At 30.7% G+C, this 17201-nt stretch overlaps 1 protein-coding gene across 1 annotated transcript in view; it reads left to right on the top strand.

Annotated features, from left to right (window-relative positions):
• LOC116413009 (neuroendocrine convertase 2) overlaps positions 1-17201 on the top strand; it is a 118375-nt gene that overhangs the window by 77089 nt on the left and 24085 nt on the right. The window contains exons 6-7 of the mRNA XM_052900502.1: positions 1905-1993; positions 11734-11909. Coding sequence (XP_052756462.1) covers positions 1905-1993; positions 11734-11909 — 265 coding nt within the window. The remainder of the gene's footprint in view (positions 1-1904; positions 1994-11733; positions 11910-17201) is intronic.

The following is a 17201-nucleotide window of genomic DNA, read 5'->3' as shown; positions in this document are numbered from 1 at the left end:
AGAATTATTTATTATTATTGAAATGTTTCTGTAGAATTACTTCGAGTGCCAGTCATAATTTAATTAACTTCTACAGCTTCAAAATTATTTCTTCTTTCAATTTTTAATTTATATTCTGTGAGTGAAATCGAAAATAATTAGCATCATTTGAAAAAGAAAAAACTGTTAAAAGAACCTCAATAAAATTGAACGTTTTATAAAAAATATATATGATGTTAGTTGACGCCAGTTAGACACAGCACGATAGTATGAGAGATATAGCATTGTCGTTTAGAGATCCATGCTTTTTTGCGAAAAATGTTCAGTTCGACTTTTCCTTGAAACTATACAAAAAGTATGTAATACTTTTATTATTATTATTCCAAATTGAGTTGGTAATGTTAAATTAAAATGAGTGTTAATAAACTTTAACGAACAGTCGAAGTATTACCTTATTAAATTCTAAGTAGGTAATTATTTAATAATTTAGGTATTCATATCATTACATTAATTGAAATATCCAATATTTTTTTTGTGAAGGAGTCGTTTGTTATGTATTATACTATTATTAATATTATTATTATTACCATGGATATTAATATTACATTAAATGAAAATAATGTAATTCGGAATTATTTAATTTGTTTTTTGGGTATATAATGTATCTTTTTAAGGTTTTTAAATATAATACAATAAAGTTATGGCATTATAAGCCAATTATAAGTGTGTAGTATATCTATGTACAATTGTACATTATGTATAAGCATATAATTTTGTTTTCAACCAAAATCTCAAATTTCGAAATAGAAATTTATTTTCCAATTTGCATCGGCGTTTGGATATTGGAGCCGAAAGCCCTTGGGATTAAAATTAACAAGATGAGACCTTTTCAGCTGTTTGGTTTCAACGTACCCATTAGTCGATGATTTACGACAATGATGATAATAAATAAAAAAAATATATAGCTATAGACTGAAGTCTAAATTATTAGTAATTATTCAAGCAGTGGTAATAAAGAAATTTCAATATTTTTTTATAAAGAAACATGGGTTGAAAAACAATAAAAAAATAAGTGCTACGCATATAAATATTTGTAGTCCATAATACGGTTGTCTGTACATTTTTTAAATATAATATACAGGTTGATATAAAAATAACTTGATTAATACATTTTTTGCACGTGAAAATTGTTAATTCACTCTTGCTACCCCCTTCTATCTGTTCTCCTTTAACCAAAAGTTGTCTGTAAGAGATTCCTTAAAACGATAAGACCGCCTTTTATACCTTTATGTCTTAGATTGTATAAATAGAGTGTCTCCATAGAAATGATTCGGGAAAAACGGGTCAACATTTTTATACAATTTTGAGTGATAAATAGTTATGAGTGTTTCCTTTATAACTTCTATATTTATTTTGTCTTATAAATTCTGCAACTTTTTAATGGGTAAATACATATTTATTAAATAATACGTGAAGATACATCTTATATGTATGTATATAAAACACAAAAAAAAAACGAATCGGCTGATTTAACAATTAGCGGACAAAAAACTATATTTAATTGTTAATTGTTTATTCTATCTATATAATCTAAGCTTTATGTATAAATTTAAATCTGTAATTTTTGTTACTGTATTTTACTTGAATTGTTTAATTGCAACTGTATATTTTATACTGTATATTTGTTACTGGTGCAATAAAATAGTTAAATAAATAAATATTTAAATAATGTTTTTTGTCGTTTTTTGACTTATGTTTCTTCAGGAAAAATATTTAGTTTAATAGTAAAATTTTGTTTCCTTCAAAGAATGCTGATAATTTCGATTTACCTTTTTAAAAATACCATTTCTATATATCGCCGCTTAGTTTAAGGCTAGATGGCGCTGTATGTTTATTATTTATAATTAATATAATATTGTCGACAGTCACGGCACACGGTGTGCTGGTGAGGTGGCAGCGGCACGAGACAACGGCGTATGCGGCGTTGGTGTTGCTTACCACTCCAAGGTCGCTGGTAAGTTCGTATCGTATCATTAGAAGAAGAATAAAGGAACAAAAAATGTTTTTATTGCCCAGTAAAATATTACAAATAATGTAATCGTCATCAGTAATCATCATCATCATATCAGCCGTTAACTGTCCACTGCTGAACATAGGCCTCACATATAAAGGGGGTTGTACTAGTAGTTGCTATGCTTGGCAAACGGGTTGGCAATTACAGTTAGATTGTTTTAGGATGTTTTAAGAGAGACGTTGCTGTCCATCCCTCGACCATTAAGTTCCCTTAGTTCTATGCCAAGACCACATGGTAACTTATTAAGATAAAATACAGCAGATTTTAAGTTCGACCTTAAGAACGTAACATGCAGGAATATAGTTTATAAGGCAAATTATAATAAATTACTTAATCGTGATCGCATTATGAAGCGACCTATATAAACTCAAAGGTCTGAATAAGCTTATTACTGCGGTGATGGTATTCTGCCACTATCAATTAAGCATCTAATTTGGTTAGCAACAAGGAACTTAAGTCCTAGTACCTAACACACGATAATCCATTAAACTTATATATTATCTATACTTATGAAATACATTATTTTTACTGACTATCGATGCACAGCCAAAAGTACTACGTGTAAGTCTAGAAAATTGAAATTTGAAACATGGGTTTATTTTATAACATAACCATCCGCTAAGTGCTAACAGTACACCCTGTTAGGTTGACCACACGTGGTCCTCCCCTAGTCTATCGTCAGAATTCCTAGTGTATTCATCATGATGGGCTAACTCATTGGTGCCCCACCTGCGTATACCGTTGGCGCAGGCGGGGTTACCATCCTATTATCATCCATAAAAAAACCGTCCGTTAAGAAAGGATTTTTGACAATTTTTACTTAAGGGGGAAACATAATACCACGCGTACAAAACCGCGGGAAACAATTAGTTGTACATAAAGGCTGTAAATATAAAGTGGATACCTTTTAACACAAATTATAAAAATATGCATATTTGTATATTCTACGTTTTGAAATCTTAATATTTATTGTCTGTAATCTTGTAAATGTGAACGTTGTTTAATGTGGTATCGGATTTTCCTAATTACATTCCAGTGACATGTTTAAGAGATAGGTTCAACTGAGTACCTACCTAATTGATTGAGAACAAGAGATACAAATTATTTGTTTCGATGTAGCACGTCAAGTAGCTCTTGATTGTAATTACAGATGGGGTAATTAGAGGCATTTTGTCGGCATTTCGCCAAATATATTTTTTCGATGGAATCGATTTTCTATGATATATTAAGTATTACATCCAAAAATTCTAATGTCTAATAAGCAAATCTACCAACTTTTTTTTATACAACTTAGAATGGCAAACAAGCTGACGGCTCACCTGATGGAAAGTGGTAACCATCTCCTATAGACATGAGCCGTACCATGGACATAACAGAGTATACTGTTTCGCCCATGATACCCCCCATGCATTGCCATTCCTGAGGGCTCAGATGTTATTCCTGTAAATTTACGCCATATCCCACCCTTCGAACCGAAACACAGCCATGCAAACACAACTGCTTCACGGTAGAAACACGAACTTCAATATAATCGACTTCTATGCGGTATCCTTGGAAATTACCGTTGTTACTTTTAGATAATTCGTCATGACGATCTGACTTGACTTTATTCTCACCTATTATTTCTCACTAATATCCTGTATGCCATCAGGTAAACCAAGGATTACAATTCCATTTTCAACCAATGCTGTATAAAAAAAATACAATTATTATACTACAGTTTGTTAGATTTACAAATATATGGTAGAAGAAGATAAACGACGCAATATCTACTGCTATTTATATTGAAAACTAAACGTGCCACTACTAAACTAACTTGCCAGGATGTTACAAAAGCTATTAATCAAACCCTCTTCTGCACCAAGCCCTTTCGAAAATTCCATCTGTAATGCTGTTTTTGTGATTCCACTAAACTTTTCTACGATATTTCATGTGAGTAAGAACTCAGAATCGAATTTAATTCAAAGCCTAATAGAATCCCATGATCTTAATTTATGACCACAATGAATATAGAGTATTTTGTCGTTGCGTATGACTTCTATTTAAATCAATATTTGCCAAGAAATCGTTGAAAACAATTACAGTTTTTTATATTTATTGTAGAAAATACTGCTCTAATAATCTAGTATAACTAAGAAACTGACGTATCAAGTGCCTGTAATGTCTCTAATATGAATAAATGATTGAGGTTTGCCTCTGCTTCCGATCTTCCGTTTTCAAACGAAATAGATGAGAATTTGAAAGATGTTTCAAGTTTTTACGGATCTTAGGCCCAGTCAATATACACTATTATATAAATAAGCTAATTCAATATATATTAATGAAAATATATTTGTCTTTATATAAGTTTATATATGTATATTCATATATATATATATATATATATATATATATATATATATATATATATATATATATATATATATATATATATATATATATGCGTTTATTTATATATTACAAGTATTTTATTATTATTATGTGTAAGTATTATATATTAATTTGTATTGTTTATACTGCGTTTATACTGCTTATTACTTGTTTATCTTTAGCTCTTTTTTCTTTCTTTTTTTCTGTCTTATTATTATTCTTTTACGCTCTAACTAGACACAATTTTCTCTCCATTCTAAGGTTGTCTCGCTATTTAGCAATAAGGCTGCCCACGTTGTCTTTTTATCTTGCTTTTATGTAATTATGTATTAATTTTGTTTGTGTACATATGGAAAATCTTTGTAATCTTTATCATTTTTTGAAAGGAACAATAATTAGTTCCAATTTTTTTTTGGTATTTTTAAGTTTAAATTTTGAATTTAGCAAATCTTTTCTTATAATTTTGCGTTGCTGTCGGGCACAAAATAAATTCAATATTATATAACTGACATGTTAATAGCAAACGTGGCGGTAATAATGAGCTGTTATTTGTATACTTACCTACCATGAAACAGTATAATTATTATACTTTACTATTAATAGAATTTCACTTCACGGAAAACCATACGTTGATAATAAAATGTATAATCAAGCCCGGATGGCACATTACTTATACGCCAGTGATCCGGATGATTGGTACCGTTTTGTCGACCTTATTCATTATTTTCTCTAAGTAAGCTATATGAGTAGTTTGTATATATATGTAAAAGCTGCACAATGCAGTTTAATAAAAATAAAAGAAATCCGATTACTTTTCTGTATAAATATCATTACTTTCTTATTGTATATATTTCATGTAGTTAAAAAAGTTTTGAGTGTTTTTGCTACAAATGAACATAAAAAGAGAAATTTTGCTTACTACATGTGTTACCATGTTGACCAGATAACATGGTTAGGTGTTTGCTTTGAGTTTGCTTCTGTAAATTCAAAATAAAAAGCACGCGCGCATGGTGTATTTTATTTTAAATTTTTAATCATCTCTTCGCATTTAGGATTGATTTTGCCGCTCTAGACATTTGCTTAGTTTATTAGGTATCTTTGATGAAAATCCTATAAACAAATTTAAAAAATACTCGAAAATCATTCATCGTGTTAGCAATTTAATTTACTCGTAAATAAAATTTGAAAATTGAAAAATCTCAACGAGTAAAAAATCGGCAAGGTATATTTAGCTCTTAAATCTAATTATTTAAATACGTACTCGTATTTACAATTCATAATTGCTGTAATTTTGTAAAAATAAAAGAAAACCGGTTACTTTTTCCATATAAATTTCATTACAAAACACACGACGCACTTACAAAGTTTGTTAGAGTGGCCCTTGTCTACGGCAAAGTCGCTAAGTCCTTGGAAAACAACGACCCAGCTTCTTCTATTGTTTCAGGACCTTTTTAATGACTATTCTTTTGTTGTGAGACAAAATGCTTGTCTCAAAGTTGATATGACAGATATTAGCGAAGCTCTCAAAATCTGTAATCTCTCTAAAGGATCTGCGACAGAATTTATATGAATAAAATACTGTAAAAGAAGAAAAAATACGTTACAAAATCCATCGAGACAAAATTTCTTTTGCGCATTGAATCTATGAATATCAACGTCGCACACTAATTTGATAAAATGTTTCAAAATAAATCTAAAAATAAATAAATAAATAGATGATGTTGATTATCTACCTTAAAAACATTTATACCGAAACCTGCCTACATCGACCTTATCTGTTAATTTTCAAAAACAAACATTTCTCAATGTTTCTTTAATTCTAACGAAAACATCATTAGAGTTAATATTTTTTATTAGATTTTGTTTTATTTTTTCAACTGTTTGTTACAATTTAAAGTTTTAAGTACGCATGCCTGATTCTATCTTAAATAATAAAAAATCAGAAGTTCGTATACAATTGTTTGGTGGCAAAAACAAGATAGACAGCACTACTCAAACAAATTACTTTTATACACTCTTCCACATACATTCTATCTTTTAAATTTCGATTCAGTAATACTAAAATTCAGTATTTAAAATTTATATTGATAAATGTTCATATTTCCTTTTCCTTTATACTCTGGTGTTGCGGGTAATCATGGGCGCCGGTAGTTACTTACCATCAAGTGAGTCGTAAAACTGCAAAATCACTGCAAAAATTCGGTGATGATTCAAAAGAGGCACTGCTTCCCGTCCCTCGACCATGAATGACTGTGTGTTTAGTTGTTTAGTTAATTTAGTAGTACCACTAGTGAAACGCCCAATTTTAGGGTAAATTGAAGTTCTTACGTCATTTAACTCTATGTATGTCTTCATCCCCAAGGTAAACAATCCTGTTTTCCCGTTATATCTATCGAGTAAACAATCTATCAATATCTTCAGTACTTTGCAAGTAATGTAATATCAAAATTTTAGTTATTAATCAGTGTAGTTAGCCTCTGGGGTTTTATTTTCTATACGTATGTTATTACTGATAACTTTGATTGGAGCCTATAAATAAAATATTTTTCATTGATATAATAACCTGTATGAAGGTAGCCCATAAAGTGAAATGTTTCAGGATTCTTTTGACTAATTGAGAAAAATATATTTTATCCTGGTCAATTTAATGTATCCTCGTTACCCGGACAAAGACGCAAGTGAAAATTAGTAATTCATATTTTTTCATTTTAAAGTTAAGTTTGATATGTTATTTTCAGTCGTGTCAATTTTGTTGAGAGCATTAAGAGCAAATTGACGTATTCTTTTTTTTAACAATGAAGCAATTTCCGAGAAAATGCGAAAAAAATTAGTCGTGCCCTCATGGGCACTTTATTCCATAATTGGGTCATATTGATCGAGTCGGCATAAAAAGACTATATAGACTTTTTATATTAATTAATTAAAATTTTCTTATTTTGGCCAATATTTGAATATGGCCTCTGGATTTCATTTCTTTATATATAATGGGAAAATATGTACATAGTCGCAATTTTTTTTGCTTTTATATACAACTTCTTCTATGAATTAAATCGATAGTTTTAATTTTCTTTAGGAGCACACTTTAAATAATCATAGTAACTGTAATATTATTTAAATAATATTACAGTAACATACAAATAATTTTACACACTCTCCCGCACACATACATTCAAATTACACTCTACACATAGGGAGCACATTATTTCACAATTTTCATTATTGCCAATTGTTTAATTATAACAATTGGCAATAATGAAAATTGTGATAAATTGTGATAAACTAACTTTATATAAAATCAACATTCTATATGTAGTACTAAAAATTTAGCTGAACTAATATTATACTATGTAATGAGGGTTGAGCGCTGTTGTCTGAGATACAGGTTTTATAACCTAGTTCAGACACAGATGTTTAAACTGATCCAAATGTACAAATGAATTCGTATCTACTTTTACTGTAATTTCCAGTGCTGAGTTTGTTAAAATCATGGTTATGCAATAAAGTTATTATTATTATTATTATAGAGAAATATTGAAAATTATTCAATTGGTTTTAAAAGTAGACAGCCAATTCAAACGTTGTTATCTCTCTGATATGAATGTTCATAATCCTATATCACTTTCAATTCCCTCAGACAGGTGTGTTAGTACGTAACCAGTTTATTTACAGAATGACGTGTGAATTACGATAGCATACCTTATGTAGGTGGTATTAACGTCATATTCCCTCATCAACAATCCTATTTCTAATCTTCTGTCACGTCACGTACGGAAACGTCACGGTATGGAAGTATGATTGACGTGCGCTATTGGCAATTGTGGATTATTTGAGCATTCGCATTACTCAGCAAGTTGAATAGTAATATTTCTTAGATTGATTGATTTCAAACTTGAGACAGATTGAATAAATATCATTTTATGATGGTTTATATGAAAAAAATATTTACATCTTATTATTTTATTATTATTATTTTAGCCAGGCAACTGTCTACTGCTGGACATAAGCCTTACCTATAAGAGGAGTTTTACCAGTAGGTGTCATGCTTGGAAGGCGGGTTCGCAACCACAGTTAGGCTTTTAGAGATGTTATAAGAAGGATATTGCTGCCTATACCTCGTTCTCTCTTAGTCGCCTCTTACGACACCCACAGGAAGGAAAGGTGAGCCATTCTATGCTGGGACCACACGGCGATTTACGTCTTATCATTACATGATATAGATTTTTTACATAATGTATCTAAATGTTTAGTAATCAAGTGATGATGGTACACGGTCGACACAGTATAACACTTGTATTACTAGTGTCATTACACTCGATTTGCTGATATTTATGATACAAATATCTTGAGTTAGTGTAATATAAAATTTCTTAAATGTCACCCTAAATGGCTTACTTAGTTTTATTTTTAGTTTGAGCTGTTCAAAACTCGCAACTTTCTTTATGTAAACGAACCTTATACAAAGTTTCCAGTTCATCCACAAGATTCTCGGATTTTTCTTTACAAACTCAATTTGAATAAGTCATTCTAACAAGCAACCAGATCTACGCCCGTCTGGATCATCGGATATCCCTCTGTAAGGCTCTGTAACTTAGCTTCAGCCCGACTTTATCTCTTCATGTCCAATTCTATTTTCATGTCGATCTAAATGGAAATCATTTTTAAGCGACTTCAAATAGAAAAAAATTTCCATTTCGTTTGTATTTTTTATATTTGTTACCTCATAACTCCGGCATATATAAACTGATTTTGAAAATTATTTTTTATCTAAATATATATATATATATATATATATTTACAGATTGGTCCCATAGAAATTCTATCAGTTCAGCAATTTACTTTTTAAATCAAAATAACTAATTTTACCATAACTGAAGTCTTTTTTTTAACATAAACTTAAAGTATTTTAAAAAAGATGTTCCACTAGTGTAAGTAATCATTCTTTCAAAAGAAACAAGGTCCTTGAACGATGGATTTATTAGGAAGATCGTAAAGGCGCAAAGTTCTGCGTGTAGATAGCTCAAAGTATATGTCCAGAATTCCCAGCTACAACATTGCAATCTATCAGTAGATGACATAGTCTTGATTGCTGATGCAAGTATGCCACGGGACACTAGTTATTCGACCTAAAGGCCGAATAACTAGTGTTTCTTGGTCATAAAAGAATAGTACGTGTGGTGGAAGTAGCCACAATTGTGGGGTTCTTAATCGTCCTACGTGTAAACTTATCAAGATGTGTTCATCTGTTTAAATACTTTTTGATTTAATATATCGATCGAGAAAAGATCAAAAAATATATATTGTAAACAAAACATGTTCAACTATCAAGTTTATAGCAGTAGTTAGACAGCTTTTTTTTTATGAAAGCTTATATTTTTTTATCGTATGAAAAGAAAATAAAAGTAATAAAAAAAGACTGCAATGAAACGGTAGGTGGATGGATACTTACGTATATGTGCTAAAAATACACCATTGAAAACTCACTTAGGCGGATTAAACATGTTACTTAAAGGTGGGAGATACGAGATTGAGGAAAACTAAGTATCTATTGGAAAAAAATGTGTTCTGTAATTCAATATGATTAATATCTGTTAATGGCTCTGAAAAAAAACAATTTTTTGATTATAATTTAAATGCAATGAGTTTTTTTTGCATTTAACAGTTAAAATTATTAACAAAGATCACGCAGTATTAAGTTTGGCACCTGGTTAATTGCCTTAAGCGATGTAGGCATGCAAATACTTATATTTTGTAAAACAAGTGAACATACATGGTAATGCACATGTCTATAGGCGACGGTTACCACTTTCCATCAGGTAGGCCGTCAGCTTGTTTGTCATTCTAAGTTGTATAAAAAAAGGTAAAATTATGATATAATTTTATGTTATTAAAATTACGATTACATTTTAAAAATTAAATTAATGTTACATCATTTTACATTATCATGCCACATATAATAATAATACTTTAAATAATCACAATCACAAAATAATTAATAGCGAAGTTTAATACTGTTAGGGAAATACATATCTGAATATATGTATAAGCAATTCTGTAATAATATTTAATGTTGTTTAATTAAATATAGGTACATATTACTATAATTATATTCTTTATTCTTCATTCATATAGTGTTATAGTTGTATGCATATAGTATCATATTTGTAATATTATTTATGTCCTACTAAATTTTAGCCACTGAGATATATTTATTCACTAGGAATAGCTTATATTCTGTTCCATCCCAAATGGTATAAATATACCAAACATGACAATATGTTGAGCTGTCAGCGACAAGAGGTAACAAATAAGTGCATTTAGTTCCACATTTATAATATTATTTAAAACTAAAATTCAACTCACTTTCGATGATATCAAAATGTGTGAAAACTAGCACTTAAAATAACATACGGGTAGATAAGTATATAATAGTAATTTGATTGTTATCAGTAATTTTTTTAAATCTCTCGATGTATTTATAACGAAACTGACAAATCTTATAAAGATAAAAGTTTCTTTACAAAATTAATGATTCTTTACGAAGTTAACGTATATTTTTTTAAAATAAATTAATAAACAGGAAATTATATGTATTTACTATGCTTGTCGTTTTCGACAATTGTTTAAAAAGCATTCTTAAGTTTTTTCAGGTGACGTACCGCACTTTGCGTTCCAGCGTCTCGTCTTGCATTCACATATCCTGTTATTTATATATTCATATCAGCCGTTAACTGTCCACTACTGAATAGGCCTCTCGTATATGAGGGGGTTTGCCAGTAGTTGTCATGCTTGACAAGCGGGTTGGCAAGCGCAGTTAGGCTTTTAGTGATGTTTTAAGAGGGACGTTACTCCCCATCCCCGTATCATGAAATTATATATAGACAATCTATATAAAGACATCGTTAAAAATAAACATAAATTTTATAAATTAAAAGAGAAGGTTTTTGGTATAAGATACCTATTAGTTTATACTTATAGTACGTAAAAGTTCTGTTTATCCCGGGATCTAGATGGCGTTGAGTGATGTTTAAAGTTATTATTAATACATATTTACTTTAAGAGAAGAACACTCGAATTTCTTACACTATTTTACTACTGAAGCTACTTGCCGAATTCATGTAAAAAACAAAAAATAGTTTTGCTCTTTATATTGAAGCGATCATTTTTTATTAAGTTTTGATGGGTCTAGAATATCACATTTCAGAATGGACTCTGGAATATGAAACTCCAGAATCCATTCATGTCACGTCATTCTCCAGAATGTATTTTTTAGAATTATCACGATATACGCTTACCGATTCTTTTTCGTGCAGGTATCAGAATGTTGGACCAACCCTACATGACAGACCTGATCGAGGCGAACTCTATGGGACACGAACCTCACAAGATCCACATCTATAGCGCGTCATGGGGCCCCACGGACGATGGAAGGACAGTGGATGGACCCAGGAATGCTACCATGAGAGCTATAGTGAGGGGAGTTAATGAGGTAAGATTTTTATTTATTTCTTACTCATAGCAACGAGGTTTTTTTTATAGGTGATAATGAAATAGTAACCCCACCCGCGCTATCGGTATATACCGGCGGGGCACCAGTGAAGGATGCTAGGTGAGGAGATAAAGTAGAGAACGAGAATTGTTCACGATGGTTTCCAGGGGAAATCAAGTGGAGGTTGACCTGATATATGCTATTGCTAGCTATAGGGCTGTCAAACTCCATTACTAACAATCCCTTCCCCTCATAGCAACGAGGTTGTATGCAAATAGAAAAACAGATGCCATCTAGAAAAATATCTTTAATTTTAATATACATATAAAATGAGAAATAATATATTCCTACTTATAAATGGGGAAAAGAGTTTGTTTGTATATCATCTGTTAGTGCGTTAAGGGGTCAATCAATCGTCATTATTTTTTTAATAATCATAGTCATCATCATTATATCATCATATCAGCCATTACCCCTGCAATGACGAACATAAGCCTCCTTCTTAAGGGGGGGGGGGGGAATTTCAGTAGTATTGCCACGTTCGGCAATAGGGTTGAGAACTGCAGTTAGTCTTTGGTGATGTTTAAAGAGAGACGTTACTGCCCATAGCATTCAAGATGTAAAGTTATATATTATGTATATATAGTCTACTTTTTTTCTCTAGTCAATCTATATGTCCCAGTTATGCAAATGAATTCGCCAGCTAATTATTGAAAAAAAAAAACATTACTTACTCAATAAACCAAAAACCCTTAAAATTTACACAGGGATTGCTAGTGTAACATAAGTAAATACTAAAATGGTTTCTAGGAAAACAGTTTCGCGTCAAAGCCAAATCTCGCAGTTTCCTTCGGCAATATATTACTAAGTAACAGTCGTAAATCTCGTGAAAAGGACTTTGACATTTTCAACTTCGATGTACAATTAAAGTAAAAACATCTAAAAATAACGTAGGTATTTTATACTTTATTTTTAAAACAAACGATGTAATTAAGCAATTAACAAAAAAATTGTACCCACAAAAGGTATTTCAATGTTATTTCAATTAATAACACGCGACCCAAATTTATTTGAGCGAGGGATTACGTCGCTCGCACCCACAAAACAATTTTCTGTTCGGGATTTTTCCATCAATCTCTAAAAGACTCATTAGTGAGCGATGGGAAAAATATATTTAGGTATTTTATTTCTTGCTGTTAATATTCACTGACCGGATTACCTCGTAATGAGCCAGTGGGTGTGTTTTATATAAATTATCATGTTGCACCGGTTACTTCCTTTTAAGTAATTTTATTTAACAGAAATATATTGTAGGTCAATCATCATCATCCTTTCAGCCTTCAAGTAACCACGGCAACATCATTCAACATATATTGGCCTACAATTTGGCATGTGGTCCCGGCATAGAACAGATCACCCCTTCCTTTCCCGTGGGTATTGTAAGAGGCGACTAAGGGAGGGCGAGATGGACAGCAACGTCCCACTTAAAATATCTCCAAAGTTTAACTGCGGTTGTCAATGTGCTGACAAAACCCTCCAAGGGGGAGGCTTATGTTCAGCAGTGGACAGTTAAAGGCTGGTATGATGATGATGATGATGATGATATGTTGAATAAATTAACGAGTAAGAAAAAAAGTGTTAACAAATCTAAACTATTATGATATAAATAGTTCATGTTACGTAGCGAGTCGTCGTTAGATAAAGTTACGTTCTTCTTTGTCAATAATATAATTATATAAAACATGAAAAATACATTTAACTTTTTTTTATATCATCAATGTAAAAACTTCAAGATTCACAACCTCATATAAAAGTTATCTACTTTTAAAACTGTCCCAAATTTATTGAAAATAAGGAGTTATTATTAAAAAAGCCATGAGAAGATTCGAATACTGAACGTAAATAAAAACTGAAGTTCACATTTTTTAAAAGGTTAAACCTTAAACGTTTTATTCAAGTTAAGATGTTACACGAGTACTTATACAAAATGAAGAAGAATATTTCGGTATATTTGACAACAAACGGATGGATTATTGATTAGAAAGGAGTGCAAATTGCACAAAATTTTTAGTTCTCTTTTTTAGTCTCTGATTTATATATCTAGGTTTTTTTTATACATCAATAATCTCATTACAATTACGTAAATATACAGTGCATTTATTATTAATGTTTCTTCAAAAGTTATTAAATAGGCTTCAAAGGGACAGACGGTAAGTTCTTAGTATATTTATTTTTTCCTATTTCATTCTATCGCTCTGATATGTTTTCTAGGAAAAACTCCTCTGGCTCTTTCAATGTTAAGATCCAACTCCTGATGGTACTCGGAATTAAATGAGACCTTTTCCAGAAATTACGGGATCACAGAATAGAATGTAATTTTCTACTGAATTTACTAACTCGTAATACAGCTTATACTGACATTACGTTGGTAAGTATTGGGCAAATAGTGAAAACGGTTCACAGAAAAATAAACATGAACACTGTTAATGTAACTTGGTATATGTATTTTGAAAATGTTAGCACAATGTTTGTTATCCATTCTATAAAAACAGTTGGTGAATTTTCACTTCTTTTTTATGCAACTTAGAATGGCAAACAAACTGACGGTCCACCTGATGGAAAGGGGTAAACGTCGCTTATACTCGTATACATGAACAGTATCATGGACATAATAGAGTATACCGTGTCGCCAATGCGTTGCCATTCTTAAGGACTAAGGTATTATGCCTCTATTCCCTGTAATTTCATTTCCATATCCTGCGCTTTAAACTGAAACAAAGACATGTAACACAACAATAAAACACGATTGCTTCACGGCAGAATCACGAATGGAAAAGAGGTACTCAACCAGACGACTTTTGTACAAAGTCTCCCTGTGATTCTCCACTTAATATCTTCTCTATCTATGTATGAATTTAACCTTTAAAAGATTTGTTATATTGAACATTTATGAATTTATAGTTTATTTATTATTAATGTCAACAGTTAATAAATCTTTCTCATTTGGTTTGTGTCTTGAATATTCAATCCCAGCTATTACAAAAAATGGAATTGTGTTTTACAACAAAACCGACATCAATTTTAAAATGAGTTATTTTGATTTAAAAACTAAATTACGATAACTATTTTGATAAAATTTCTATGACACTAATCTATAAGTAAATTCTTTCAGATAAAAAAATATTTTTCCAAATCGGTTTACAACTGACGGAGTTATGGAGGTAATATGATTGCTTGGGTACCTCTGTCTCATTCGTGTTTCAACCGTGAAGCAGTTGTGTTTCGGTTTGAAGGGTGGGATATGGCGTGAATTTACAGAGTACAGAGGTATAACACCTGAGTTCTCAGGAATGGCAACGCATGGGGGTATCATGGGCGAAACAGTATACTCTGTAAAAACGGAGGAGAGAATGGTTCATATTTTTCAAACAAAACCCTGTAGCTTTTACTTCAATGTTTACATTTTCAATAAACAATCTATTAGATACTACCAAAAAATCATCCATTTTCTGATCAATCGAGTGTATAAATAATTATCTTAGTACTATCACTACTTAATATTTCCAAAGTGCCTAGATACTAATAAAATAGGACACGCTTTATAAAGTTTCCTATATATCTGTGATCATCCAATTTATTGATTTCATAAACTGACATAGAGGTAAATAAATATAAAAAATATCTTTATCTACAGAAAATTTTTCAACTGACGAATATATTTTTCTACTAAAATGATATCGCCTTATAGAAATATAATACATGATCGTGATTTATAGAATCAACAAGTAAATAGAAATAGCTGACGATAGAACAAATATAATAACAAAAAATACTAATACATTTAGCAAATATACGTATTTACTGTGAAGTGTTTGCAGTAAGCAATTACATTGAATATAATTTTATTCTCTTCAACTACAATCTTTTTTTTTTATTATATGCAATTAAATGTTATTAAATTTATTTATTTATTTCTCATTTATTAGCGTTACCCGTAATTTTGCACCCACTTTTAAATGGTATCTCAAAATAATAAACATATTCTTACATATTCGACATAGAAAAGGTTCTCCTTTCTTTCCTGTGGGTGTGGTAAATGGAGATTTTAAAATGTCACCAAAGCCTAACTGCGGTTGCCAAGCAACTATTGGTAATACTCACCGTATGGGGGAAGTCTATGTTAAATAGTGGATAGTGAACGGCTGATATGATGATGATGGTGATGATGATGATATTGAAATTATGTTCGTCTGCAACGTGAATGTACGTGAGTAACCTGAGGATCGCAGATTATTTTCTGACTAGACATTCATGTCGGTGACCGTTGAATATTTCGGGTGTGTAGTTTATTTTAATAGAATAAAAAAATGTAAAGTAATCAATAATTGGCAGTCTGCTGATGACCAATATAGAACCTAATAAAAATCGATTAATTAATTTAATTATTGAATTTCTAATTAATTTCATTTAGAGAAAGTTTCTTAGATAATTTCATTTGATTTCAGTAGACGTTAATTTCATTAAACAATAAAGAGACTATAAAATTGGACTTTTGAAATTACGTTCCACGATAGTTCTTTGTTGTTGCTATATCAAAGTTTTTGCAGCTGTCGGCCATGATACGGCTCATGTGTTGTCTCTAGAGGGTAAACTAGTTATACCTATTATAGGAGGGTGAGGTGGGAGGTCTCCTTATCAACATACGCATTTCTTTTTCACGGGAAAAATATAAATAAACTTGGTCCAGCCAACAACACGAAATTCTGCTATCTAATAAATAAATAAAACTGATAACGGCAGCAATAGCTAATATTGTTGCGTAGTTTTTTTTTTGTTAATTTACGAAACTGGAATAATGATTCGAGTCTATTAAATTTGCATCGAAATTTGACTCTAATTTATTTTCTAATTAATTATTTGTTGATTATATTAAGATTTATTTTTTTCCTACGAATTATTAAAATATTATACAGTGGACTTAATTCGATTATTGAGCTGAGCGATAATAGAAATATTAAGGTTACATTTTTCATGAGAGACCGTACAAGAAGTATGACCGCAGACAATACAAGTTATTATTCTAGATTTTTCATAGATGCGGGGTGCGGTGCGATATTGCCATCACTAAAATCTAAAACGTCCATTAGCATCGTGTAAATTTAGTGCGATGATTCGCTAATAGTCAATAGAATATTTAATTAATTCAAGTAACATATTTCTAATAATTTTTCGAGCATTATAAAATCTTATAAGTTAATTCAATGTGTATTATTAATAAGAAATATTTAGTAA

Source organism: Galleria mellonella, unplaced genomic scaffold (assembly GCF_026898425.1).
Source record: "Galleria mellonella isolate WM207_F2 unplaced genomic scaffold, CSIRO_AGI_GalMel_v1 utg65, whole genome shotgun sequence".
NCBI classification, from domain to species: Eukaryota; Metazoa; Arthropoda; class Insecta; order Lepidoptera; family Pyralidae; genus Galleria; species Galleria mellonella.
Note: the sequence above shows the minus strand (reverse complement) of the source record. Positions and strands in the feature narration are given on the sequence as shown.